The sequence below is a fragment of the Bombyx mandarina genome, chromosome 12 (assembly GCF_030267445.1).
Source record: "Bombyx mandarina strain Sakado chromosome 12, ASM3026744v2".
Classification (NCBI taxonomy): Eukaryota; Metazoa; Arthropoda; class Insecta; order Lepidoptera; family Bombycidae; genus Bombyx; species Bombyx mandarina.
Window position 1 is genome coordinate 14,671,244 of NC_143219.1, and position 26,189 is coordinate 14,697,432.

The 26,189-nt window shown below is 36.0% G+C and overlaps 3 protein-coding genes across 7 annotated transcripts in view; 2 read left to right on the forward strand and 1 right to left on the reverse strand.

Moving 5' to 3' along the window:
- Positions 1–3,216, forward strand: Atg10 (Autophagy-related 10). The gene is made up of 2 exons (XM_028182153.2): positions 1–484; positions 1,678–3,216. The coding sequence occupies exons 1-2, from the start codon at positions 195–197 to the stop codon at positions 1,877–1,879; spliced, it is 492 nt and encodes a 163-aa protein (XP_028037954.2). The 5' UTR covers positions 1–194; the 3' UTR covers positions 1,880–3,216.
- A 2,122-nt stretch (positions 3,217–5,338) lies between these two features.
- The window catches only part of LOC114248741 (phospholipid-transporting ATPase IF), a 42,668-nt gene continuing 21,817 nt past the window's right edge, over positions 5,339–26,189 (forward strand). Inside the window, exons 1-2 of one of the 5 annotated variants that reach the window (XM_028182151.2) lie at positions 5,339–5,515; positions 9,934–10,132. In XM_028182151.2, the coding sequence (XP_028037952.2) occupies positions 5,426–5,515; positions 9,934–10,132 (289 nt within the window). In that variant the 5' untranslated portion in view covers positions 5,339–5,425. Of the gene's footprint in view, positions 5,516–6,783; positions 6,937–9,933; positions 10,133–22,959; positions 23,208–23,249; positions 23,271–26,189 lie in introns of those variants that run through there. The other 4 variants (XM_028182150.2, XM_089732101.1, XM_089732103.1 and 1 more) reach the window with 4 other exon arrangements.
- Positions 15,374–23,871, reverse strand: LOC114248742 (uncharacterized). The gene is made up of 3 exons (XM_028182152.2): positions 23,496–23,871; positions 16,447–16,624; positions 15,374–15,679 (listed from the first exon to the last, which is right to left on the reverse strand). The coding sequence occupies exons 1-3, from the start codon at positions 23,869–23,871 to the stop codon at positions 15,394–15,396; spliced, it is 840 nt and encodes a 279-aa protein (XP_028037953.2). The 3' UTR covers positions 15,374–15,393.

Here is a 26,189-nt window from a genome sequence, read left to right on the forward strand (position 1 = left end):
TAAATAGAACAAAAATTGACAGACTGTAAATACAAACAATAAACAAAAACACAACCTAAAATTTCAAATATTTAGGTATCAAAACAAAAGTTGTGTTTTGAGTGTTAGAATTGCTGTTAAATTTATTGTACAACGTCCTTTGTTTTTAAATATATATTGAACGCAATACAAAGCCAAATGCAGACAAAACGGAAATGTCTTACGTGACTTATACAGATTTCATAGAAGCAGCGAAAAATTTTATTGAAATCTCAAATAGATGTTGTTATGGTTGGAAATTTATTGAACACGATAAAGATAAATGCTATTTACGTAAAGAAACATTTTTGAATTATAAAAACGGTGATTATGAACGTTTATTGAAAGCTGAATATGTAATATTTTACAACGAGAGTTATTGTGTTCCATCCTTTAGTTTTAATATTTGGAACTCAGCTGGCATGTTGTTGTCATTGGATGATATAAGGACGATGTCTTTGATAAGGTGAATTATTGAATTTAATAGTATAAAATAATTAGAACATTTTAACCATTACAATTAAGATCACTTTTATTCATCAGTTCAGAAAGTATGTTATTGCAATTTGATATCAACTTTTTGCTATGTGGCATTCTACCCGGTAATAAGTGAATACGAGAATTCATTGACATTGTAATGTAGGTACTACATTTGACTCGACTATTATCAAAGCTGGCAATGTGACTTTTGGACAATTATTGGTAAATCAGAAAAACGTATTATTGACTTTGTATTCCATTGGCAGTCACAAAACTCTTCTGAACGACATCTTAGATAAATAACAGGTTAAGTATTAACCTTTATTTAATACAGGTTTTGAACCGTATACTTTGAAGGAGATGATTCAAATCAATCTGTATTGACATATCAATAACTTTTTTTGTCCAAATGCACAGATTGCCACCTTTGATAATAGATGACTCATTTATACTAAACACAGAATAAGAACAAAAAACAGCAAAAAAGCTTTAATTTACTTTAGACACTTAGATTGTATTTTGAAGAATTTGGAGATTGGTATCTTGGGTTCTGAAATAACAAAAAATGACCTGGATACTTAAAATTTTATCAAAAATAGAACTAGAATTAAATTAATCTGAATCTATAAAAAAATCTGGAGCGATTTAATTAAATCTAATTTTATTAAAATCAATTTACTCTGCTGTCTCAAGATATAATAGTTATGGAATGAACTTCCCTACATAGTATTTCCTGAGTACTAACATGTCCTCCTTTTAGAAGTTGCAGAACAGATTTAGCAGCAGATACCGATGTAACTGCTCTACCAAGAATATTCATTCATTCATTTTCAAATATTTTGTAAAACATATTGTACAATATGGGTTTTCTACTATAGGAAACACTATGAGGAAGATCTTCCATCACGCAGTTCTTATTGCATCATAGTCTTATTTAGTAATAAACCTCTATCTTTCTCTTCAATCAGTCCCTCATTGCTAAGGATCGTGACTGCATTTGATTCCGTCAACTAGCTGTCTTCATCGATCCCGCTCTATAGCTTGGTGGAGTGCATCACTGACAGGGGTTTTTAGTTCCTCCGCTATGTGGTTCGACCATCGCTTGGGACTAGGTCTTATTAAAAATCTCTATATTATTAAGCTACATTTGAATCCACAGTTTCCTTGTTTTTATTACAGCATAAACAAAAAAGACTTCTACTCAGTGGTCACACAACAAGAGCATCCAATATTCCAAAGACCGTACTTCATCATTCATCCGTGTCACACCGAATCAGTACTGGCTGCTTTTAAAGACAAATCAAAAAATATAATTGTGACATTTCTAGGCTTGGTTTGTCCTTTGCTTAATATTAATTTACCTCTTGAATATGGAATGTGAAAACTCGATACAATGAAATAATAGTGCAGATTAGTTATATTTAAAAAAAAATACTACTTGTACATACATAGTTATTCAAATGTTAAAAAACATGGTTGAAAAGTATACATTTTGAACAGTTTTTCATATTACATACGTTCAAATTTTATGCATTATTAACTAGTTTTACCAACCATACTTTTAAAATCAGTGGTTAAACTGTTTTATTTTACTTGCTACTATTCATCAAATATCACATGGAGGGAAGAAAGGCTATTCGGTTTAACGAACATTTCGCTTAATATGCTACATTTATCTTTGTAATTACAGGTTTGCTTTATTTCGTACTAGCAGGCCCAGCCACATGTTGCTGTGGCTAAGGTTTTTGCTTCTAAATAACACGTGGCCGTTTTGTTAATACCAAAAATTAATAAAGTAAGAACAATTGGATTTCACTGTATTACGTTTATTAAAAAATAAATTTCACTTAAACTTTAGCCTAAGCAACTCGTGGAGTATAAGCCATTAAATTGTAGCTTATGTGAAACGTTGGTTACGTTGGTATTTTTAACACAGCGCCATCTATGAGATATTAATGTCAGACAGTATTACAGTTGTTTGTAAAAACACAAAAAATTTATTTAAGGCGCCATCTGTTTTAGACTTATGAAACTTACAATTAATAATAATAGTTAATTAATAAACATAGCGACCATTAATAGAAATAAAAACTATCCTATGGCCTAAGTTGGAACAAAACATATTTAAAAAAAAAAATCGGTTCAGTAGTTTAGGTGTCCATCGTGGACAAACAACGTGACACGTAATTTATATATTTAAAATTAGTATCAACAGTAAAGTTGCAGAAAAAACAAAAATGTTGCTTAAGCAAAAACAGCCTTTCACCTCTCAACATAACACTGTTTGTTTCTTATCCAATTTAGAAATATATTTCCGATCTTCCAATAGCTTAATTGAAAATTAATAAATTGTATGAGTTTAATCACTAAAAGGATTATGACGCTGTATAGACTACTGCGATTGTTAAATTAAATAATAATTAAGTAATATTAAATAATGTAAATTTTAAAACATAAAAATCAAGATAAAAACTTCATTTACGGCTTAATCTCGCGTTTTATATTATTATTTCCGAAATTTCAAATACTTTACAGTTATCGTGGTCTCGAATGTCCTAGTCTAGCAAAACTTAAAAAAAATATGTTTTAGACTTTAAATAGCATAGTACTCAAATGTCGACGTGTAACTCCTTAGTCGTTCTTAGAAGTAGTTTTAATTATGTTTACGACTTGTTAAACCCGAAGGAAATACTAAATAAAAATCAGTTTAAATGTGTACATTTTATTTTTTACTTATCGCGAACAAAATTTTTGGTTTTAAGTTCCTTGTACCCTTGTACCCTATATAATATTTTTAAAATGAAAAGCGTGCTTATGTAACCTTCAATAAATTATTAAAAGAACATCTGTTTCTTTTATTAAATTCACAAAGTTACATACCAATATTTAAACATTCATCGCCAAACTTAGGAGTACATACTTATAAAAAAAAAATCTTGTAACAGTCGTCGATACTCCGGTCATCGTTCTCGTCGAACCCGTCGCTTGCGACGAAGGGCTCGACGAGTAAATTAACTCTCAGACACAGCCCACTGAGTTTCTCGCCGGATCTTTTCAGTGGGTCGCGTTTCCGATCCGGTGGTAGATTTCTACGAAGCACTGCTCTTACTAGGGCCAGTGTTAGCAACGTCCGTAGGTTAGAGCCCCGTGAGCTCACCTACTTCTTAGATTACGCTGGCATAGGTTTCCTGAGAAGACTGTTGAAAACCCTCCTAACAAATAGTCGTATTTAACATGACTAGAATGTTCCTACAATATTCAAATTTCAATTTGGAACGTTCTTATCAAAGCGGTATTATATTACAATCTATTTACTGGTATGCTTAATGCCCGTACGGGTAGCTTCGAAAATATTTTCTATTTTGCCGCAATCCGCAGTCATACATTCCTGTTTAAATGTTAGGTTAATAGTAATAATAATATTGTATAATTAATAAGATTTGAAATAAATATAGTTGAATAATAATAATTTAATTGCCCACGTCAAGAACAACAGATCTTAAAAAATAATCATGTATGGGTAAAGAGGTTGAGGCAGAGTGAGGCACACGTGCCTAATAAAAATATATCCTTAATTAAATTAGTTCGAAAGTTCTGTATTCAAGTCATCCGCTAAGGCGTTACTGGCAGTCTTTTAAGTCTGCACGGGTAGTTACCGTTACTCTGCCTAATCCTGTCCTGTAGCAGTAATGCGTTCCAGTTTCCAGGGCGGGGCAGCCGTTGTAATGTAAAACAGAGAGTTTGAACTCAGGTCTCAAGTTGGGCGGCGGCATTTACTTTATTGATGTCTATGGGTTTCGATAACCATTTAACACCAGATAGGTCGTCCACCAACAACAATTTAAGCAAAAAAATATAATTGTATCCCCTGAGTTCGCAATCACTAGATTGCCCTTGAACGTTGTAATGATAAAATACGTTAATACGTTGTAAAATATAAATGTTCCAATAAAAATTAAACATTCTCATTTCTTTACGATTATTATATAATTTCATACGATTGCAGATAAATAGCTTGCATTTTACAGTCATGTAATTTTATGTACCTATTTGAGAATATTTAATCTATACGATCAATACGCTACGATTCTAATTTGTTTGTTTTTACAGCATTTTTGTGAAATGAAACGTGTCTCTATAGATTTAGGGTTAGGTTTTGTTCGAATTAGTTTTTGTTTGAATGGGTACATATTATATGGTCCTCGATCGTGGCATCTCTGGGCCCTGTCCTGGTGAAACTAGAAAGGCCTCAGGGCCACCAGTAATCCTTCTGTCATAAAAAAAAAAGAATCTCTTAGAAAGAAGAAATAAGAAATAAGAATGGGAACACCATTAGGTATGTGTGTTGTTAAGCCTCATCATCATCATCATCAACAGCCCACAGTCGTCCACTGCTGGGCATAGGCCTCTCCCAATCCACACCACTGAGCCCGGTCTACGGCTCTCCTCATCCACTTCTAGCCGGCCATCGTTCGGAGCTGTAGCATGAATAACTTGAAATATAAATTAAATATTATGACTGGTATTCATTGTTAAAAATGTTTTATTTATTTATTGAAATAATTGTTTTTCATCGGAAGATGCACATTTATTAACATCCCCCTTCTAAGGGGATATTCCAATTACGGGCGAACGGGGCATAAAATAAGGAGATAGCATCTAAGGCGCGCTCTTGACGGCCTTTTTTCCCGCTAAAAACTGACACTCGGCTTACGGAAGACCTTTTTATCCGGCTTATTGATACGACGAAACAAGGTCTAGGCTCAACGTCACCTCATATCATACAATTTTATTGATATCGTATTGAACATCGATAAGATACGTTGGTTTCGTCTGATTGTTGTAAAGCTTTCGCATCGAATAGTTGGACTAGACCGAACGTGGTGCCAGAATTTTGAATAAAAACATGCCGTGATTAATTCATAAAATGATTTATAGTGTTGATGTTTTATGCAACTGGCGTTCGAGACTTGTTGAGTGTTTGCGTTCTCTGTGCCTTCTGATATGCTGTTGTTGTGTGAGTGTCTATTTTAATTAATGTAGTCATAATATAGGTATTTATAATGAATTATATCGTCAATAGTCGCTATCAATAGCTCATAAATCTTAAGGAATTACTGACATTCGAACTGAAAGTCGTTCAAGACAAAATCTTTTGTTTATTTTTAGGCAAAATTCCCATCACACACAATTTATATATTCAACAATAAACTAATGAAATGTGGATCTTTAATTATGTTATTTTGATGTATCCTATATAAAAACAAGTTACGTTCCTATATTTCATGGACGCGCTCTATCGATTTAAAATCCTAATGTAACGTTTATAAAACTTAATTTTGCATGAACATTACATGCCTTAGGACGTGCACATCTGAATTGTTTTTTATGTTCATCATTGATTTATAATCAAAATTTGTCCTTAAATTCTTAAAAAATCTACGTATTTCGCAAATGTACATAATATTATATCTAAACGGACGATGTTATAAGTTCGCATGCTAGTTCCGTCGACGTCTATATTGTATCGATTAAGGTATCACTTTAATAGTATAATTACACCGTAGCTTCAGTATGCGCTTTCGTTTTCATTGACTCATAGAAACTGTTATCAACAGACTGGCCAATCCGTATACTACATCGCAAAACCACAAAGCGTGCTAATTAGATAAGTACAATATAAATACATATATATTATAGGTATGTCTATAGAATAGAGAATATTGGTTTTTTATTTCGCGTTCGTCTCAAGTTTAAATAGTTATCTATGTTTTATGATTAATGATATGCATTTTACAAAAATTTTCTATTACACATTGCGCTATGCACGCAACTTTTATAAAGTACCTATGTGCTGAATTTCTATGGTCATTGTACTTGAATTTAAAAAAAAACAAAAGATGGTATTCGTGACTAGAGCATTGTATAGTATCGGAATGGCCGAACTCCTGGTATAGTTGATACATATAAATGAACGACAGTTCCTATTTAGGTACCATTGGTGGGCCCACTGGGTATCTGAATATATTTCAGGCACACAGTTTCTTTTAACATCACAAAATACGGTTCTTTTAACAATTCTGAGTGTCACATAATAAAATATCTTCTATCAGATTTGTGCTTGGAACCAAATCTTAATTTAAAATTAAATTTTGTTAAAACAGTCCGCACTTATTCATAAATAAATATATGATAGAATTCTTTTAGAAACTGTAAATAAATAAAACAAATAATCTTTGCCTGAGACAGACTGAAAGTATTAATTTGCACTCGGCATATGCATTTCTTCTCACGGCTTTCATACGTTGACACTGAAGCGATGCTGACATTGACAAAGAGTCCGTTAGTACCTTATCAGCAGCCGCGATGGATCATAATTATAAAGATATATAATTTTTTCAATTTAACGGCCAAATTTTGTATCGTCTACAGATGAAGGTAGGAACGCTTTCTTCATTCAACTGTATGGATCGTTTATTAACCGTTAATATTTAAAAATGTGAACGTGCCACATGTCCAGACTTTTTATCGTTTTCAAAACTTTTTCTTTTTGTAAGTTTTTTTAAAAACCTAAATGTGGCAGTTCGTGTGTGTCTTTAAATAATATCTTTCCGAGCAAGAATGTTTTACGAAGGCTCTACGTATTACACACTTCGAGGAAAAATGAAATTTTATCAAAATCCTGCAGTGTAGTGCCGATAAAGAACTTTTTTTTATACGACAAACACAATTTTGTTGTTATTACGATTGTATCTTTATAATCATAATTACAATCGCTATTTAATTTAAGATACATGTTTCGTTTAACTAAGCATTTAGATACGGACCATTTGGTCGCGATTTCCCTTTTTTAAATAATATTTTTATCTACCATCGCGTGTGCGTCGTCGAAATTGCTAAAAGAGGAGAATCGGTAGGCAGCAGCTTGGCTCTGCCCCTGGCATTGCTGAAGTCCATGGGCGACGGTAACCACTCACCATCAGGTGGGCTGTATGCTCGTCTGCCTAAAAGGGCAATAAAAAAAATAATTAAAAAAAAATTGTATGACCTGATGTTCCTGTAGACTTTTTTCTACATCATATCTATGGCACCCTACCCATTTCCGTTTATCTGTTTCTGGTACACCTAATATTGTTACTAACAGATAGATCGTAGTACCCATCAAAATGTCTATCCAACCAATTCGCGACCCTAATTATTTGTTTTCGATTGTTGGCATGGTCTAGAGAACTATACATCATCATCATCATCAGCCTTTATCTGCCCACTACTGGACATAGGCCTTCCCCAATGCCTTCCACGTAATGCGGTCCTCCGCCTATACACGCCAGATATATTAAACTATGAAAGTATTAAGCTGGTATTCAAGATTCGCTCCAGTTGTCCAATATTTCCTATTTATTCAACTTTCGCGATGTTGGAATAAAAATATCGTTTGGGTAAAAGTCAAATCTGCAATTATTCTTATTTGGAATTTCAATCTTACTATTGAAAAATAGACGCAAACTTCCAAGTTAGTATTCACGTTGTACTATCTATGATATCTGACCTTAACTGGTGGACCATGACCTCCTGTACCCTTCTAACTAACAACAAAAGCTATAGACAGCTTGAATATTGCTATATTATACAACTATTTTTATACGGAGCTTTGATTATCACAGGCCTATTGTTGCGTTGTGATAATTGAGCGTGGACTGCATTTATTGTTTTGAGATATTTATTGTACTTTTGTTGAATTAATGCGTTGCTCTTAGCGGCTAGATTTGAAAGAGAATTGGTGTCATGGCGGATGTCGCATGCTGATATTTTTACGTTTAGAAACTGAACATCCATCTCTGAGTCAAAATTACGGACTTGTTGGTATTCATTTATTGAATAGGACATCGATTGCACCGATTTTAAACATTAATCACATATCGATTTATTAATGGTATAAATAATAGAAAAAAGAATAACCTTGTAGTCACACTTTCTACTTCGCACAATAACAATAGAATTGCGTCAATAAAATGACATTGTTAGACAATCCTTCGGCTAGATTAAAGTAATATAAATCCAGTCCGAGCATAACTGGAATAGACCTTTAGACTATTAGCGATTAAGTAAGGAAATTAATAATTGTATTGTGTATTGGGAGGACGTTTCTCACTCTGGAGTCCTAACCACTGTTAGCTTGTGCCGTAGACACCGTCACCAGCAGCAATCTATTGTTATATAGTGTTTTAAAAAATATCTATTTTTATAGAAAAAAAATGTTGTATAATTACACAACACGTCTTTACGGATCCATCAGAGTCAATAACTCTTGCATTAGACACTTCAGCTTTAACACTAGGAGCGTGCTTAGGGAACCCGGTAACCGTACCGTGCAACCTAACTCATGCATAAGCCCGCTGAGTTTCTTGTCGGATCTTCTTAGCGGGTTGCAATTCCGATCCGGCAGTAGATTCATTCGCGAAGCAGTTGCACTCGAGTTGCTTAGGTATCCTTTGGAGGCGTCCGGACAGCTGCTAGGAAATCCCAACCCTCCTAGCTGAGCCTTTACTCGCCCACTGGTCCTGGTGAAACGGAAAAGGCCTCCGGGCAACCAGTAATCTACAAATAAATAGACAATTATGCGGCCCATCTGATGGTGAGTGGTTACCGTCGCCCATGGACTTCAGCAATGCCAGGGGCAGAGCCAAGCCACTGCCTATCATTGAGTACTTTCCACAAGCCTCGTTTGAAGAAGGACAAGTCATAGCGCTCGGGAAACACCGTGGAGGAGAACTCATTCCCAAGAGTCAAATGGAATTAGGTAGCTGGTATTTGGGAGCCCTAGCCTAGTGGTGGGAACAGTACTCCACGCGATGCCGGTCTTGTCTATATCTATACTAATATTATAAAGAGGAAAGATTTGTTTGTTTGTTTGTTTCGAATAGGCTCCGAAACTACTGGACCGATTTGAAAAATTATTTTTCCATTAGAAGCCGACATTGTCCCTGATGAACATAGGCTACTTTTTTGAATTTTTTTTTAATTTTTTTTTTTGTTTCACATGTGTTTTAATGTTTCCGAAGCGAAGCGAGGGCGGGTCGCTAGTAATATTATAAAAAGGAAAGATTTGTTTTTGTTTGTATTGAATAGGCTCCGAAACTAAGGAACCGATTTAAAAAATTATTTCACTGTTTGGAAGCTACACTATCCCAGAGTGACATAGGCGATAATCTTTTTTGAAAAAAATTTGGGATCCTTACTAAAACTCCAATAATTTAACCCAAGGTGTAAAAAAATTACCAATTTTTTTTGTTAAAGATCCGCCGAAGCCGGAGCGGGCCGCTAGTGCTTTATAAAGCAAATATAATCTAGCAAATATAAATATAATCTCATCAGACATAATTAGCTCCGTTAAATGCATTAAAGGTATAGTTTGTAAACTTGTATTTGTTAAAGGGGAACAAAGTTTCGGCCGCGCCGGAGACTCGCCAAGTCGAGGTCGGCGTGGTCGACGAAGCAGACAAGAAGAAACACAACAAAATCAAAACCTCAAAATACACTCTACTCATGTTCCTGCCGAAAAACCTCTCTGAACAGTTTCGAAGAGTTGTCAACTTTTACTTTCTCATCGTCACAGTTATTGCCGTTGTTATAGGTAAGTGGACATTACGTATGCTTTATGAAGGAAATTATCCATAAAATTCTCAACGAAGTTATAATATTTTTATGCAAAGTAACTGCTTAATTAAAAGGTGCAAATGTATATTATTATATTCCTAAGGTTGAAAACACGTCATTTTTGATCCTCCCGATCTACTAACGGTGCTTTTAGGTACCTCAAGTACCGGTCATCGTTCTCGTCGAACCCGTCGCTTGCGACGAAGGGCCCGACTCATAAGTAATCAGTTAAAAGTTAAGTAATCAGTTCTTTTACACACATTACCGGCAGCGTAGTCGGTATTGTATAGAATGCCTAGGCAAAGTATAAAATGAAAAATATTTCATACATTACCATAACGTTTTAGGTATTCTATAGATTACCTAGTTATTGTATAGAATACCGTATTATACCTACAGATTGCGTGTAACATATTCATACATCCAACCTACATTAAACTTAAAAAATCTTTTATCGTGTTTTGTTTGGACAATACGGGTGATAAGTGCGTTTCGATTTTAAAACTTGCCGACTTAATTTTATCAGTTTTTTTTTCGATGTCTTATTTTACGTAAGTGGTTTAGCGATTTCCGGGACCGCGTAAATATACTGACAAAGTCTTAAAGAGTTGCCGTTTTAATTTATTAAATACACCGGCAATGCAAACACATGCTTGTTTTTGATGCCGTTCAAGATGCCTAGAGAAATTGCCCAAAACACGTCATTACGGATCCTCCCGATCCATTAACGGTGCTTTTAGGTACCACAAGCACCGGTCACCGTCCTCGTCGAACCCGTCGCTTGCCGAAGGGGCGAATTAACCCATACACAGCCCACTGAGTTTCTCGCCGGATCTTCTCAGTGGGTCGCGTTCCGATCCGGTGGTAGATTCTGCGAAGCACTGCTCTTGCTAGGGCCAGTGTTAGCACCTCTCCGGTTTGATCCCCGTGAGCTCACCTATACGTTAGGGTGAAGCTGATATAGCCTCTCAAGGCTATCAGCATAGGTAGGGAAAAAAAAGAGAATTCGTCAATATTTTTACGAACTAAATTACTTGAAATTTTCATAATCTCCAATAGAGCTTCGACAGCGCTTTCCTTATATGTATTTACACTAAAAGATAAATATGACGACTATCTGTTTAATCAACACTTAGAACAAACAATAAAAAATCTAGAAACCATAGATCCATTTGACTTGCTACCGTAAAATAATTTATGCGCTCTCCACTAGTCACACGATAAGGTACTGAGAAACGTATAAATAGTCTATGTGAGAATTGCTACTTCATAGCCATATCTTTACTTGAGACTTTAAATTGGTGCGAAGGCGTATTATAGTAAGTTTGCAAGGGTGGGTGAATGCTGCTGCAAAGTATAGTAAAAACAGATTTTTTTGTAGAAATAGGTTTTTGAAGGATAGGACAACCTTTATGCAATATCATTGACTAGATTGATTTCAACTTTCGCGATTCCGATCCGGTAGTAGATGCATTCGCGAAGCAGCTGCCTTTGAGCTGCAAAGACTCTTTTGGAGACTCTCAGGCAGCTGTTAGCAAATCCCACCCCTCTTGGCTGAACCTTTGCTCGCCCACCTGTTCTGGTGAAACCAGAAAGGCATTCGGGCCACAAATAATCCTTCCTTCCTAAAAAAAGGTTTAGACCGATGCCTTTCCTTATCGGCTTATCTTAACTATCAGATAAACTCCGAATTTCATAGCTGTCAATCGCAGCTACTTATGATCTTATCTACTTAAAACAATAGAAAATTTTATTACTAAGTCCTTATTTAAGAAATTGTCGATTCTCAATACTAACATCTTCGAACTCAAATATCTGGCGTTAGTTTTCTCATTCATATTTAAAATTTACTTCAAGGTGAAGCTAGCGAAGTTCTCTTTCGAAATTAGTTGATATAATTTGTTTTCGCATCGTTTATATTGGCTTTCTCATCGTTCTGTTTAGGCAAGAGTTAAAATATCGTTTTATTTTCAAATATGAGTCTCGCTACAAAAGCACGAATAATAAATGTATAATAAATTATGTATTCAGATCGATCAACCTCCAACGTAAGCACATGGCGCTTTTTCTAGAAAAACATATTGAGTTTCGTGCACAACTGTAAAAGTAGATCCATAGTGAAATAATCTATATTCTAAATTAATTCGAAACTATGGACGCGGATGTCTCAAACTGATGGACCGTATGCTCTTCAGCATCCGAAAACTTAGCAGAAAAACTCGGTTGACGTGATAAGTTGATTTTGTGGCGTAAATTTTGCAAAAAGAAACAAATAATAAAGCGGGTTGTTACTGTATGCATTGAGTCAAGTCCACGCGCGAAAATACGCGACAAGTGGAGTAATTGTTAACCAAATCAGCAAACACATAAGTGATGAATTACGATACACAACAGCCACAGCAATGCGGCATAAGCGGATCTTATTCGATAATTAAAATCGGTTGTCTGTAAAGTCGGTTTACTGACGATAGTTGAACGTGACAACGTCATAAGAAAATACTGATGGAATGGTTTCATTTTTCAATTATCGCAATTATCGTTGCTATAAACAATTGACACCACATTCCTTTTTCACTGAACATGTACGTCTCAGAGCGAGGTAAAGCCGCATGAGTCATGTTTTTTCGTGCGTGCAGCCGGCTCCATCGAATTTTAAGACGTTTTCACGTCAAAAACTCTTAAGATAAAACGGCTAAGTCCTGAAGGTCAAAATTTGAAGCAAAAAAAGATACTTGATGAGCGTTTGCTGGTGTTATCCACTGTGGCTTTTTCAGGTCAAACGAAAACTCACCATCGTATCGATCTAAAATCGCTTATCAATGACGGCAATAAAAAATACAGTACTGCTGCAAGTTTTCTGTATATTTTGCCAACAACTAGAAATGGTGACAAAATAAGTTCACAACAGTTGCGCATGGCCAATTGCTTCACGCTACTGCTCCTTTGGTTTGTTACGACATACGGTCATCGAATATATCGATGCATACGGTCACCAAGTTCGAACCTGAAAATACCCCATTAACCATCCTACCCAACAGACCTTGGCTTATTGTATTTCAAAATTTGGACACCTTCATGCAAAGAAGAAAATCGTGCTAAGCAGTCAAAATCGCTTTGGAAGAACTAATCGATTCTCGCTCTCATTTTTTTTAACAGATAAGAATGAATAAATTTTAATTGTGACATATTTTTTTATTGCTTAGATGGGTAGACGAGCTCACAGCCCACCTGGTGTTAAGTGGTTGCAGGAGCCCATATACATCTACGAGGTAAATGTGCCACCCACCTTGAGATATCAGTTCTAAGGTCTCAGTATAGTTACAACGGCTGCCCCACCCTTCAAACCGAAACGCATTACTGCTTCACGGCAGAAATAGGCAGGGTGGTGGTACCTACCCGCGCGGACTCAAAACAAGTCCTACCACCATAGTGGTAGATAGTGGAATTACGATAACAGATATGTATTAAAAGTTTTTTTTTTGTGTTTTATCGTTAATTCTATACGTCAGCACTGAATACTGCGTGATCACGAATAAACAATAAAATGTTTGACGAATTTATCTATAGGAAACGTTGATATGTTTTATCGTCGTAAATTCTTTTATAGCACCTGATGTCTTTCGCACAACGCCGAGTCGCGTTCGTTTCAATGTTCTTATCATATCTACTTTTGTAAGTGTGTACCTATAAATGATGAGTAGACAGTCTCATTCGTCCAACGGTTTTTTTTATTTTTTTTATTTCTTAGATGGATGGACGAGCTCACAGCCCACGTGGTGTTAAGTGGTTACTGGAGCCCATAGACATCTACAACGTAAATGCGCCACCCATCTTGAGATATAAGTTCTAAGATCTCAGTACAGTTACAACGGCTGTCTCACCCTTTAAACCGAAACGCATTACTGCTTCACGGCAGAAATAGGCAGGGCGGTGGTACCTACCCGCGCGGACTCACAAGAGGTCCTACCACCAGTAATTACGCAAATTATAATTTTGCGGGTTTCATTTTTATTACACGATGTTGTTCCTTCATCAATTCCTTCAATCCTCCTTCAATTCTTCAGTTCCTTCAATCGTGAACGTTTGTTGAGTACGTAATTCATTACAAAAATTGGTGCCCGCCTGGGATACGAACACCGGTGCATCGTTCAACACGAATGCACCGGACGTCTTATCTCTTAGGCCACGACGACTTCGTCAGGGTTGAGTCCCGTGAGCTCACCTACTTGTTAGGGTTACGCCGAAATGGTCTCTCAAGACCATCAGCTTAGGTAAAATAAGACAGATGAGTTTACGATACATTTGATTATAGGTTGCCGATGTCTACCGATGGTCCAAATGGTCTCCTACCAGGGCATCATATTCAAAACTTGTTTAAAAGATCACTCTGAATTAAGCGATGTCCGAATAATTTTGAAGTCGTCGTGGCCTAAAGGATAAGACGTCCGGTGCATTCGTATGTAGCGATGCACCGGTGTTCGAATCCCGCAGGCGGATACCAATTTTTCTAATGAAATACGTACTCCACAAATGTTCACGATTGACTTCCACGGTGAAGGAATAACATCGTGTAATAAAAACCAAACCCGCAATTTATATACAAAACTTAACCCGCAACAAAATTATAATTTGCGTAATCACTGGTGGTAGGACCTCTTGTGAGTCGTCCGCCCGGGTAGGTACCACCACCCCGCTTATTTCCGCCGTGAAACAGTAATGCGTTTCGGTTCGAAGGGTGGGGTAGCCGTTGTAACTATACCGAGACCTTAGAACTTATATCTCGAGGTGGGTGGCGCATTTACGTTGTAGATGTCTATGGGCTCCAGTAACCACTTAACATCAGGTGGGCTGTGAGCTAGTCCACCCATCTAAGCAAAAAATTAAAAAAAGTCGTTGCTAACACTGGCCCTAGCAAGAGCAGCGCTTCGCAGCATCTACCACCGGATCGGAAACGCGACCCACTGAGAAGATCCGGCGAGAAACTCAGTGGGCTATGTCTGTGGGTTAATTTACTCGCCGAGCCCTTCGTCGGAAGCGACGGGTTCGACGAGAAAAATGACCGGGGGCTAAGTACGATATTATTCTATAGAACTGAAAATATATAAGTCGATTTCTGTGCGCAATATTCCGGCCCATCTAAGATACATATTACCAGTTTTAGTCGCCGCCTATGGAGTTACTAAAAATGTCAGATGGGATGAAAAAGAAACATCAAATGTACTGCCAATGTTTTTATTGTCAAGCGAATGGAATACATTCCTTCACGACATCCATGACGGAAATCTTGAAATCCAATTTCTTTGTCATATCCATATTTCTCATGTGACTTTGGAGACTCAGTAAAAATAATGTGTCATCATCATTTAAATCCACGGTGTTTTCTTGTTTGCTATGGCCAGTGGACTGACCAGATCGCTCAGCTAGCGGCAACTCTTCTGTGTCATCATCTTCTCCCTCTATCTTCACTTGAATGTAAGCCGTTTCGAATTCAGTGGGTTCAGGATTAGGCTCTGTACTGCCGTTGCTAAAATCAATGACGTCATTATAAGGTTTAAACATTTTAAGGTTAAAACAAATTGTAATTTTGAATTTAATTACATATTTATATGTGAAAATTTTCGCAATCATAAATTTAAAAGGGATGAAAGGGATTCATATGAAATATATAATTGGTGTATGGAAGATGTATAAAAGTACTCATGAGATAAGTCTGTCCGTTGAATTTTGCTTTCACACAGCCGAGCCAGTATCTTTTGAAAAACGTGCAGTGAAAAAATCTAGAGTTAGGAATCCTGACATGATACTGGTATACGAACGGATATATTTACATAATATAATAGACAAAATTATACCCCGAGTGTAATGGTAAATATTGCTTGTGATAATGAATTACGAATAATGTTATTTGATGCAACATGTCTTCTAATTTAACGTCTTCTTATATCTAAACGTAAGCAGAAAAAACAAGTGTGTGTGTGTGTGCAAGTCACACACGGTAGAAGTGAAACTTATAAATAAGATATAGATATACTGACTATCCCACTACACAGGAGCATACATATGGACAATGTTTAGTAGACGATAGTAGGGATGCTACGAAGAGTCGCACAAAGAGGAGACCGAGAACGTCTGATGTGTTCTATCTCATTCTCTCGCCGGCTGAATCCTATACATTTGTGTTTGAGTCTCTATGGACTTATATTTTTGTTTCATCGAGTTTGAAATCACAACGATTCTAAAGAAGTTTTATTTCAACAATTAAAAAGAAATGTCAATTAAAGAACTACTTACCAACTTACAGTCTCAAATTTAGTTTTACATTTCATTATGATCGGCAACAAGAATGATAAGTGTTCATCGTACACGTATTTTCTGTCTTGCTTTCCTCCCAAATTAGGACTGTATCTTTTCAATACTACGTCTCGGTAATACAATCTTAAATTCTTCCATTTCTTCCTCAATAGCGCACCTGCAAAATAACGATAATGACCTTAGTTAGCTTCAAATAGTGCAGTACGATTCTTCTAACGGCTGACGATGATAGAATAGTATACGGGTCAGTCAAGGCGCATCGTAAATAAAGCTGTGATGTATCTTCCGAATATTATCTAAAACATGCGTTAGATAATTAAATCTGGTGGAAATTTGCTGTGGCTATCAACCGTGGCACTCCATGGCATGGCAACCTGGTTACTTTTGACACATGGGATACGCATATCATGATTCTGTTTTTTTAATTCTTCTCATTGCTTAGATGGGTGGACGAGCTACCTGGCCTAATTCGATTACCTACTGTGGTTTGGTGGTTACCTACTGGTTTTAAGTGGTTAGCTGAGCCCATAGACTTCCACCGTTCGTGTGGCGAGGCTTGAGGGAGGCCTATATCCAGCACTGGACGTCTGATAGAATAGAATAGCTTAATTGAACGTGTCCAATAATTCATTTCGTTTGAGATAAGGACATAGAAATAAAAAGGCAAGGTTTGAGAATGACTTTTTCACATAAAAGGTATATTAAAGACCTAGCAAACGAATTTAGCACCTACACTAGGAATATCGCAGAGCGCCCTTCATAAAAGTAAAAATAATCGTTTGCTTCATTTTCAATGCATCTACGAAAAAAGGTCTAAGCATCTTCAACATATTATTACGAATTGTCTCAAAATACGTTTTGATGGCAACACTGAGTGCAAAATGATGGTATAATAAGAATTTATAAATAGGCTTTTTGGATAATTTATAAGTTTTTAACTTCAACTTCCATTTTATAAACTTCAAATTCTTGTAGGTACTCAAAATTCAAAGACTTAAAGACATTTAATTGACATGATGTATTCTTTGCGTTTGCTTCTTTTTTAATTTATTTTTATTTTAACAGAATAATAAAAATTATTCTCGCCTTGGAATAGAAACTGAATTTGATATTAAAAACCATATATTACTGTTTAGCGAAGAAACATTAAAGTAGGATTTGTTGATAATATAATTATCGTTGATAATAATCTTGATGAGATCGTCGTGGCCTAAAGGATAAGACGCCTGGTGTACTCTTATCAAATGATGTGGCTATGACGGTGTACAAATTTCGCAGGGAGGTACATTTCTCTAAAGAAATACGTACTTAACATAAACTCAGGACTGGCTTCTATGTTTAAAGAATAACAAAAATTAAAATCGATAATTTATTTCCGTAACCACTATGGGTAAGGCGCCCCGCAAGGGAAACTACCACCGCCCTATTTTTGCCGTGAAGTCATGCGTTATAGTTTGAACAGTGAAACAGTCGTGATACTGAAGGTAATTTTTTTTTCTACTTATTCTGATAGTCTTGAGAGGGTTTTTCAGCTTCACCCTAGCTCACGGGGCTCAAACCGGAAGTGTTGCTAGCACTGACCCTAGCAAGAGCAGTGCTTCGCAGAATCTACCACCGGATCGGAAACGCGACCCACTGAGAAGATCCGGCGAGAAACTCAGTGGACTGTGTCTATGGGTCAATTCGCTCGTCGAGCCCTTCATCGCAAGCGATGGGTTTGACGGGTACGGTGACCGGTGCTTGTGGTACCTAAACCTTTGAAGTCGTCGTAACGGATAACACGTCCGGTGCATTCATGTTGAGCGATGCACCTATGTTCGAATCTCAGGCGGGTACCAATTTTTCTAATGAAATACGTACTCAACAAATGTTCACGATTGATTTCCACGGTGAAGGAATAACATCGTGTAATAAAAATGAAACCCGCAAAATTATAATTTGCGTAATTACTGGTGGTAGGACCTCTTGTGAGTCCGCGCGGGTGGGTACCACCGCCCTGCCTATTTCTGCCGTGAAGCAGTAATGCGTTTCGGTTTGAAGGGTGGGGCAGCCGTTGTAATTATACTGAGACCTTAGAACTTATATCTCAAGGTGGGTGGCGCATTTACGTTGTGGATGTCTATGGGCTCCAGTAACCACTTAACACCAGGTGGGCTGTGAGCTCGTCCACCCATCTAAGCAATAAAAAAAAAGCACCATTAATGGGTCGGGAGGATCCGTAATGACGTGTTTTGGGCGACGTCAACTGTTTACCATTCGGTCTACAGGATCGGGTATGTAATTTCCAGCGGCCACGACAAGAGAGTTCTCATGTTGTGCCGCCTTCTCAAAGTGGCACAATAATGCCGACTGTAGATACTTACTGACTGAGTCATGCTCCAGGTCATCATGGAGTGCGCTTTCTTAGGAACCATGGTGCTCCGACGGCTATCCTGCAAAATCGGGATTGAATAACCTGAAGCGGTTTCAAGTTAGTGCGAACCGCGTGAGTATTAGCTCTACTGAAGAAAGACGCCAGAATAAAATTAGGGATCGATAAAAAATTCTCATATCCAGCCATGATGAAGTGTTCCGAAATACACAATATTTCCACATTTACACCTTTGTCTTGTAATTCTTCTAGGCATATGGTTAATGGTTCCGATTTGTTTAATAACTTTTTTTAAATATAGCAGGGATGCTATATTTAAAATATTTATCAATTAATTATTGAAGATTAATTTAAATTTTTTTCGATGAGATTTAAGTAAACAACTAGCTTGTTGATATTAATAAGGAAAGATAAAACAGATATGTACTCTTCTGTTTGAAAATCGATTTTCTTTTTTTATTGAGTAGGTAACTATTACTCGGCTTTGGCATTAACTTTTTTTTTAAACAAAGGAGAACTTGTAATACAGAAATGTATCTAAGTTTTGAGGTGACTATGGTCGAATTTTGACCACTGGGCGAACACTAGTTATTAAATTAAGATAAGTTGTTGAGCGGCAAAAATAAGACGTTTCATCGAGGTGGTGCCTTGCAAGCAGCATAGCATAATAATATGACGATAGAGTTTTATAGAATGAGATGAGTACAATGTTACTAAACTACGATCCGGAACAAATAAAACAATTAAATAAAATATATTTATTAATCAATAACAATACTATCGGTACTATCAGCTACAGTCCCTAATTAAATTCAGTATTGAAATTTTAAAATGTAGTTTCTGCTCTCGCGTCATTTCCTTCATGTAGCCTCGGAGACTCAGGAGGAATAACGTATCATCGTCTTTACTGTTGAGACTCCTTCTATTTGAATTTCCAGTTGGCATTTTGAAGTTTCCAGAGGGACTCCCCGCTTTAAATTCAAACTCAGGCTCGAAAGCTTCTTCCAAATATTCGCTATTAAAATCAACGCTGTCTTGAAAATCGTCTTTTATACTTTCGCTGAAAAGAATGGTTCCGTAAAACAAACAACAAAGACATTTATTGTAAAATTATTTTACGTCTCGACTTCGACTATCAGTCATATAGATAACGATATGTATGGAAGTTCAAACCACAGACCATAATTAATTTGTTACTGTTAGGGACCAACGAAATGCATCTAGGTTATGCACAGAGGCGAGGGTATAAAGTGACTGGTGACACCTGCCTCATTTATTGTGTGTGAAAATTTACGTTTTGATCTGTTCATATGGTTACTTCATCTCAATCAAATTTCTATATCCTGAGACCCATATGAGACCCGAACGCCGATAAACGTCAACCGTGAGGTCGTTACCCCGCTTATGTCAGAAAAATGATACGTCAGTAATTACTTTTCAATACTTATGTGATATTTTAATACACATTTTTACGACTTGCTCTAGGCGGCATACTTGATCTAACTGCTTATTGCTGGGTGTTGAATATTCATATTCGTTTGTTGGGTCGTATAAAGTTCATGCTGTGTATAGTTACCGAAGTCCATAGACAACGCGATTTCACTATTTATCTTAAAATATTAAAGTCGAAATTTCATATTTTTGGTAAAACGTTTGTACTTTGTTTCAACTTGAGAGTTACGATAATTTTTATCTCAATATACAATCACCATATTTTTTAATAGAATTAATTATTTAATAAACAGCAAAGGGTTATTACTATCTGTTCTAACAAATGGCAGTGAAACCTAGCTTATCGACATCATGATTCACGGCGTAAGTACGTGTATATACTTAGGTGGTAATAAGCACTGTATTGAAAGTCTGAACTTTTGTTAAATTCTACAATTTGTAAAATAAATGTTTAAATAAAGATTGTAATCTAGGTACGTTTGTAATCTATGAATCATTGTGGGTGGCGCCCCAAGGAAATTTTCTGTTTCTGTTACTATTAAGTGCCTACCTAATAGGTAACATTTCACGCTAGATTCTGATGACGTATGAATTAAAAAAAACGATGTTTTTTAAACTGTCGTAAAGTATCGTATACATACGAAACGTGTCCGTATTAGTATTATTTAATTATGTACCTTTATTACCTATATAATATAATACTATCCATTCTTTTTTTGAGAAATTAATGAGTGTTAAACTCTTACCAATTTATGGTCTCGAATACAGATTTATTTCTCAAGAAAATTCGCTCCATAAATTCCAATTCTGCAGCGTATATGTACCTCCTACTATTCCTACCAAGGGCTTGACTTTTCATAACGTCTTTACGATACGAATCCCTTACGTTATTCCATTTCTTTTTGAGTTCCATATCTGCAAATAATTTATTTATTCGTATTTATGACAAAAAACACTAAGTTTTAGCGTGGAATAAATATAATTTTTTTCTGATTATTTTTTAGACTCGATAAAATATATATACAATGTATGTACTTAAATGTATAATTTCATAGCCGCTGCCGCTATGGACTCTGTTTAAGCTCCGTTTGTATAGAGACTTTCATAGCGATCTCGGAGAAAATCGTAGGCGGAAGTTTATCCCAAAGCAGAGTGGTACATGACCTAATTTATAATCTCTAGAAACGCGCTGTGCTGATATGTATCATGTATCATCATATATTCCATACTAGCCATTCACCCAAAAGAAAAGTAATTATAGTTTATCACTATGATTAAGCCAGTAATATTTCTTACAAGACTATGATAACAAACTAAATACTAGTATACTCTTTAAAAACCATTTGTGTCTTAATTCCTATTTAATGTAATAAAAAACATGCATAGTATTATGATTATATTAGTATATTATTTTAATATTATGTAATACTTTAATATGTACATGGCATATAAGTTGGCCAATTAGAAAATGAGTTAATTTAAACAATTTTTTTTAACAGATATCAGTTAATTTCTTGGTTTTACATAATGTTATGTACGTATTTGTGTAGAATAAATTGAACATCAAGGTTCAACATGTAGAATTTAGGAAACAATGCATACTTTCAGTCAAATACTTTATTTCAATATAAAAATAATTATATTTCAAACATAACAATATTTTTATATTTAAAAAAAACAACACAATTAACTACTCGAACTATCTTTCAGTAATTTGAGCATTGCAGTCTTAAAGTTTAGTTTTTGTCTCTGTGTCATTTCCTTCATATGACTCCGAAAACTCAGTAAGAACATTGTATCCTCGTCTGTCTCAAGCTTCGGTTCAATTATTTTTATCACAGGATATAATGATGTATCTTCAGATAATTCTGTTGTTGTATCATCAATTGGTATACATTTTTGTTCTACAGGTTCTGTGTGGTCTTCCTCGTCTGTCTCGGTACTAACTTCTGCTGTCCCACTAAAATGAAAATTGTAAAGGTTTTATATCTTGGCTTTGATCTAAGCATGTACCTAGTTCTATTTATCATAATTGTTAAGTTGCAGACACAAAGTACTGTTAGTTTAGTTCACTTTATCGGCACTTAAAAATAAAGAACATGAATTTTGCAGTAGTGTGTAAAAATTGTACATTTTAAAATACTGCAAAAAAATATTTGTATATAAGTTGAACTTTAAAAGAGATAATTATTTATTAAGATACATTGAAATTGACAAAAAATGCACTGTCGTTGCCACCATATTTATATAAGCCACCATTGTTAGGTACACTTTTAATCCTGACGAAACAATTTATCAACAAAATGAAACAAAACCAAACCATTTCAGTTTCAGCTGTTTCAAAAAGTCCCAATTTTTTAAAATTCATATTACAGTGTTGCTAGACTATGATTCTAGCAGCAAAAAAAACTTACCAGTCGACTGTTTCGAATTCCGTTTTGTTCTTCAGTATGATTGGTTCCAGAAAAGATAATGCGTCAGCATGGTAATACTTTTTAACTTTTTTTGCTTTCGGCCCCAATAAATGTCTTTTTATAACGTCCTTTTGGTAGTTCCCTCTGACATTATTCCATTTCTTTTTACATTCTAAGCCTGGAAAATTGTTGTTTTTTAATATATTTATTTCATAAACATAAGATTTTATTTTGAACTGATTACATTTTCTATAGATACTTACTTAGTACTTAGTTTAATTTTAAGACTTTTAATGATTTTAATAAGATATGTTCTATAATCTTCAACAATCACTTAGGTTTGACTTAACAATTAAGAATAAACTCACTTTTCTTCTCACGATACTTCATGAACCTACATAGGTACCTAATTCCAATGTAAAACGTAACTCTAAAATAACTGTCAAATGTCAAAACGTCAAACGCTTGAACTCCAAACAAATATCAACATTTTAGGTGTAGCCGTATGTAATATCCAATAATTGCATAAACAATTTGAAATGAAGTAAATCTGAGATGCATTTAAGGTCTTAATTTTGGTATTAGTTTGTTAAAATACTAAAAAAACATTTTCAAAGTTGATTTTAAGGCATACTCAGTTGTTCTATTTAACAAACAATTATCACGCAGTGTTATTATAACACAATAATTTACAAGCGAAACGCGCAAATTGCAAATCTCACATAAAACAATAATATAAAATTGAGAATAAGTTTGTATAATCGCTACAGAATTTGTAATAATAAACTCACAAGCGCGCTTCCTTTCCATTGGACTCGCTTTATCCCAATTCTCACACATTTCTTTACATATCTCCTTCCAAGCTTGCTCTTTATTATATGGATTGTGGTAATCTTCATGATCCACGTTCCAGATGCATTGATGTTGTTTCACGAGTGAAATTAATAGTTCAATGTCACACATATCGCGATAAAAAAAACGTAATGCGCACCGTCCCGCTAGCTGTATGGTACTAAATTGTGAAGGTTGACGCACATTGAACGGCCCGATCCGACCGAAACGCCCCGCCCCGGTTTGTTGATACACTTGACAAATGAGTGAATAACCTAATGTAAAATTATCTTTTGATATGTACAACGAATTACGCAAGCAAAAACTAATAGTCATATTAACTGTTTTTATCTATAGTTATTAATTCAAATCATTATCAACTGATACCACTCTAAATAAACAAATATATCATTATAAAATTTGCAAGATCTTGATAACCAATTTAATATATTAAGTACAAGAAGTCGTCATGACGATGACGCTATTTTTAGGATGGCGCTAAGTATTACTTGTAGCCCAAAACTTTCCCGGCTTCATCGTCTTGGGACAGAGAGAGAGAGAGAACAGTCACAGCCAGGAGGTTTGTAGGAAAGAGGTTTGCTAAAAACTGCGTGGGTGAAAGGGAAGTTCCGTCGTGATTTAATCTAACACCGGATCGGAATCGCGTGTCTATTAAAACCACAGGTACTGACGCTATGGGCTAAGAGTGCCGCATAAGAATCTGTAACTGGACGGGCTTTCGATACAGTACTTAGATCGTCTTGTAGATCTATATTCTTCATGTACCACGGTGCTCTGATGGCTAACCTTAGAAAGCAGGATTCTGTGGAAGGAGTCTACGCCAGTTATTATGAAGGTGTTCCGCTTGCATAGCATAGGATAGAGATTTTATCTACGTGAGGACGGAAGGACTACACATCATCATCACCCAGAATTACTTACACGTAGGCCGAAGAGGGTCATTTTGAAGACGGTGGCGGGGAGGGAGATCAAATACAGTATATCCAATAGCTATATCATGTACGACATTTTTGTATACTGAACAGCATTAGCCATTATAAAGACACTTTGTAAAGATTTTTTTTGTCATATGACGCTATTAACGATTTATGTTCTTAAAAGCTTGTACCTGTGGAAAAGTGACTATATACATACAGATACAGAAACATCTTGTTATTTTTTGCGCACCGCAAGCTTGTACCGCAGCGTTGACGTTGTGAAAGCATCCTTTTTAAATATTGTTATGACTCTGTGGAATTTTTAATAGACTTTTTAGTAGAGAAAAAAAAAACAAAAAGCGTGAACATACTATGGTTTCGTCTGGTAAAAGTCGAAAGGCCTCTGGCCACCAGTAATCTCTCAAACATAAAAAAAACTATGGTTTCGCAGTTTCGTTACTGACACGAGGCGTCGTCAAAGGCGTGGCATCGTGCCGTCGCCATCATCGTTCTATCGCGTCCGGGCATCTTTGTGATGTTATTTTGATACAAATTACGAAAAATGTCTTATAAAACTTATAAAACAAGTAAAAAAACTATTTTGTCTGACTATTCGAAGTCTTCATAACCTAAATAATAAAACCTGCGAACTACATGTATCGAGTTATTTTCTCCCTACATATTCGTTGGTAGCTTAAAAGAACTATTCCAGATTAGTGAGAAATCTATAGTATTGCTTCGAAAGAATCTACCACCGGATCGGAATCTCGACCCACTGAGAAGATCGGCGAGAAACTCAGTGGCGTAACCGAATTACGTAAAGCACTCATGCGTTTCAGTTTGTAGGGTGGGACAACCATTATGCCTACAACAGCAACAGCATTGAAATTGTAATGTTTTTGTTATGATGATTTAAATAATAGATTCCGGTAACCGAACACCAGGTGGGTCGAGAACAGTAACTAACTAACCCAGCGGAAGCGATAAGGAACCTAAACGTTTCAAATCGTGCGACTGTACCGGTAAATAAATCTTTCAGCCGAATATTTTTTTATTTTTGGTACAAACTTTAAAATAAACTAAAGGCGCAAAATTTATAGCTTGCATAAAAACCGGTGGCAGGCAGTATTTTAAATCAACACGGGTAGGCATCACACACCCTGGGTCTTATTTTTCGAAAGAGCGGGACAGGCAACAAAAAAAAAGAAAGTAATAAAAGAATTAAACAAATAAATAAATAAAGAGTTTGTATGTATGCTACAGGATTCTATGAACAAATTCATAAACACAACCTACTTTTACCACTAAGTTTCTCGCCGGATCTTCTTAGTGTGTTGCGATTACGATTCGGTGGTAGACTCCCATTCCCAATCCAGCGGACAGAATGGAAAGCAGTCGACGTCGCCCAAAACACGTCATCTCGGATTCTCCCGATCCACTAACGGTGCTTCTAGGTACTTCAAGCACCGGTCACCGTTCTCGTCGAACCCGTCGCTTGCGACGAAGGGCTCGACGAGTAAATTAACTCCCACTGAGTTTCTCGCCGGATCTTCTCAGTGGGTCGCGATTCCGATCCGGTGGTAGATTCTGCGAAGCACGGCTCTTGCTAGGGTTCGTGTTAGCATCGTCGTCAGGTTTGAGCCCCGTGAGCTCACCTACAAACGTTAGGGTTACGCTGAAATAGCCTCTCAAGGCTCTCAGCTTAGGAAGGTAAAA